Raw genomic sequence first — 3535 nt, 5'->3', positions numbered from 1 at the left:
TATAGGAACTGGCAAGCAGGAAGTGCATGCCATATGATTTTTTTAAACATAGAGTTTTAGCAAGTTCCTCCAGGATGCAAATATATCTTAATGGAGATTTGAAAGTTTGGTTAACCTTTAAAAGAAAAGAATCTATGTTAGCAGAGAAGCTACATCTGGTTGATTATATAAATTATATTAAATATCTATGTTCACTGAATTCAGATGTAGTGGAAGATCAATGCTGCACAAGAGAGCAAAAGTTGAGTTCTATCCGCTTGGAGTGATTGGGGCAATTGTTTCCTGGAACTATCCATTTCATAACATTTTTAACCCAATGCTAGCTGCAGTATTTTCAGGAAATGCTGCAGTGATTAAGGTATATAATTTCACGTAACTTGAACTTTTAGTTTTTGTTTTTTCTTGCGTATGTACACATGAAGTATTACGTATTGCATATTGTGTTATAAGTTGTTTATGTTTTTCATACATGTGTTTGGACTTGTCCATAAATTAACCTGTTTATATACTTGACTCATGAAAACTGGTGGAAGTTTTGTTTTGAACTGTAGCAAAAATGGTTTATAAACATGCTTGACTGAAGCAATTAGTATAGCCATATTTATCTTAGTTTAAATGCATGATTACAGGTTGAAGAGAAAATAGTGGTGTAAATGCAGGTTTGGGATCAGGGTTAAGGTGTTATAGGGTTTAAAGAATGAGAGTTGGGGTTTAGCTCTGGTAAGGCTTAGAATTAGGTTTGGTTTTTTATTTTGTCGTTCTGGAGTTTGAGTGAGAGACCAAGAATCAGGAGAGTTTGGGTGTGCATATTGGCTTTAAGTTTGAAACAAATTGTTTCAATGCACAATTTATGGAATTTGGTCCTCTTTTTCATCCCACAATTCTATGTTAGGACAACATTTTATGCAAACGTTTCAACATACCAGATTGTTCTAGTTCATGGAAGTGTCTTTAGCTGCAAATGGAGTTAAAGATATTTTTATTCATCCACTCTATAAGAAGCACCAAACAGGATTATCATTTGTCTCGCAAATATTGGCTTAGTTATTTGATATTATCCTGCTTTATTTATAAATGAGGTATTGTTACTTGAAACTACTCATATGCTTTTGTGTAGGTCTCAGAGCATGCTAGTTGGTCAGGATGCTTTTATTTAAGAATTATTCAAGCTGCTTTGGCTGCTGTTGGAGCCCCAGACAACCTGGTTCATGTGATAACAGGGTTTGTGTTACGGACATTCTGATTTTCATTCTATTCACTGCATTTTAGTAACTTTAATTGATTAAGGATCATTACATTGGCTTTTACTATTTTCATTGGCAGGTTTGCAGAAACAGGACAAGCTCTTGTATCGTCAGTTGACAAAATCATTTTTGTTGGATCACCTGGTGTGGGGAAAATGGTACATGTTACATGTTGACTGCTATTTTTCTCAGTGCCACATTTTATGCTTTGGACGGTCTTTATGTAGTAAAGCTAACAAATGAGCATGCACGTGTTCAGGTTACTGAGATGTTATCTGCTGTTATCTGCTTATTTTAATCATTTCATACTTTGCAGAACTGGTGTGGTGATTCAACTTTAATTTTCTCAGTTAAGGCAGATAATTTGTTCTCTTTAGTGAAGACTGGTAATAAGCAGATTCTAATTTAAGCATACACCATTATACTGTTTTACATAGAAACTTATTACAAATTCAGTCAAATATTTTGCTCTCTTCAGGATGGGCGGGGGGTTGTGTGCTTTACTGGTCTGATAATATCAATCCTTGGAAGCTAACCCCCATGGAAAGTAGATGCACATGTTTACAAGTCCCTGGAGAATCTAATATGCTGTGATAGTAAAAATGTGATCCTATACATTGCTACTGTAGAATGTTTACTCGATACTTCTCAGGCTTATTTACACTGCTATAAACTTCCAGTTCAATTTGTCATTGCCATGTTTGTGATTAATTTTTGTAAATAACAAAAATTCATAGACACGTTAATATTATTCTTATTTTTATTTTCCAACTTTCTTGTTCCAGATAATGCGGAAGGCCTCAGAGACATTGATACCTGTAACACTTGAACTTGGCGGTAAAGATGCTTTTATTGTCTGTGAGGATGTAGATGTGCCCCACGTATGTACATTATTTCTTGTACCAATTCCTTGTCTCTGCACAAATTATATATGAAGTCTCCTTATATTTAAAAATCTAGTGTAATGTTTACACTGATATGCTTTCTTACAATTTTCTTCTATATAGGTAGTTCAAATTGCAACTAGAGCTGCTCTCCAGTCTAGCGGACAAAACTGTGCTGGTGCTGAGAGGTTTTATGTTCATAAGGACGTTTATTCTACTTTTGTTGCTCAGATAGTCAAACTTGTAATCCTTATGGTACATGTTGCCTTCAGACAAGGATTTATTATATTGGCATCCTCTCCACTTACGGTACACAGATATCTTATAAAGATTAGGTGCAATCAGAATCTATCCTTTTTTCCCGCTGTTGGTAGGGAAAAAGGCTGGAAGTTACCGTTAAAAGTCATGGAAGAATTTATGTTCATGTGATTGTATCATCTTCTATACTAATAAGGTTAAAAATTACTTATGAAAGTGGTTCTATTTAATTCGAGTGGAACAATAAGGAAAGGAGTTACCCCCCCCCTTAAAGAATATATTTATTAACTGACTGCTTCATATAGGGACCCCCGTCAGCCGGAAAGTATGATATGGGTGCCATCTGTATGCAAGAACATGCTGATAAACTTCAGAATCTCGTTAATGATGCTTTGGAGAAAGGGGCAGAAATCGCTGGCAGAGGAAGCTTTGGTCATTTGGGGGAGGATGCTGTTGACCAGTTCTTTCCTCCGACTGTCTTAGTGAATGTTAATCATACTATGAAACTGATGCAAGAAGAGGTAGCTTTAGAGATTATCAGACTCCTAATAAATTTCACTATTTGCATGATCTAGATTATAGTAACTTCATGACTCCTCTGCAGGCCTTTGGACCAATTATCCCAATAATGAAATTCAGTGATGATGAAGAGGTTATAAAACTTGCAAATGACTCGAATTATGGACTTGGATGTGCTGTGTTTTCTGGCAGCCAAAAGCGAGCCATAGCGATAGCTTCCCAGTTGCATTGTGGGGTTGCGGCAATTAATGATTTTGCATCGACTTACATGTGTCAGGTAATGAGACAATGGCTCGGCTCCTTTTTCTTTTCTTTTTTGTTACTGAATGCCTTTCCAAACCAACTTATCTGTGAATTTTAAGAGACAATTAGTCACACGTAGGTAAAGCCACAAAATGAAACTTTGGTTTGGCTATGAAATTTCCTCCGAAGCGGAAGCTTAAGTTTGGTTCATGTTGCCACTGCCACAATCATAAGGATTTCTGACTAGCGTTAAAAATAGCGTTTTTTTTAAAGTTTTTGGTTGGATCCAATTAGCCATTGTCATAATAGTATGTTTTACTTTTGTGTGTTGTGACTGTGAGTACCTGAAATAACATGAATGTGACTGTGCTTTAGCTTCATTAGGAT

General features: G+C 35.9%; 1 protein-coding gene across 1 annotated transcript in view; it reads left to right on the top strand.

Annotated features, from left to right (window-relative positions):
- The window catches only part of LOC109840712 (aldehyde dehydrogenase 22A1), an 8255-nt gene that overhangs the window by 3672 nt on the left and 1048 nt on the right, over positions 1 to 3535 (top strand). The window contains exons 6-12 of the mRNA XM_020409455.1: positions 205 to 358; positions 1118 to 1221; positions 1324 to 1402; positions 2030 to 2125; positions 2252 to 2389; positions 2692 to 2907; positions 2991 to 3182. Of these exons, the coding sequence (XP_020265044.1) occupies positions 205 to 358; positions 1118 to 1221; positions 1324 to 1402; positions 2030 to 2125; positions 2252 to 2389; positions 2692 to 2907; positions 2991 to 3182 (979 nt within the window). The remainder of the gene's footprint in view (positions 1 to 204; positions 359 to 1117; positions 1222 to 1323; positions 1403 to 2029; positions 2126 to 2251; positions 2390 to 2691; positions 2908 to 2990; positions 3183 to 3535) is intronic.

The sequence above is a fragment of the Asparagus officinalis genome, chromosome 5, assembly GCF_001876935.1.
Source record: "Asparagus officinalis chromosome 5, Aspof.V1, whole genome shotgun sequence".
NCBI lineage: Eukaryota > Viridiplantae > Streptophyta > Magnoliopsida > Asparagales > Asparagaceae > Asparagus > Asparagus officinalis.
Note: the sequence above shows the minus strand (reverse complement) of the source record. Positions and strands in the feature narration are given on the sequence as shown.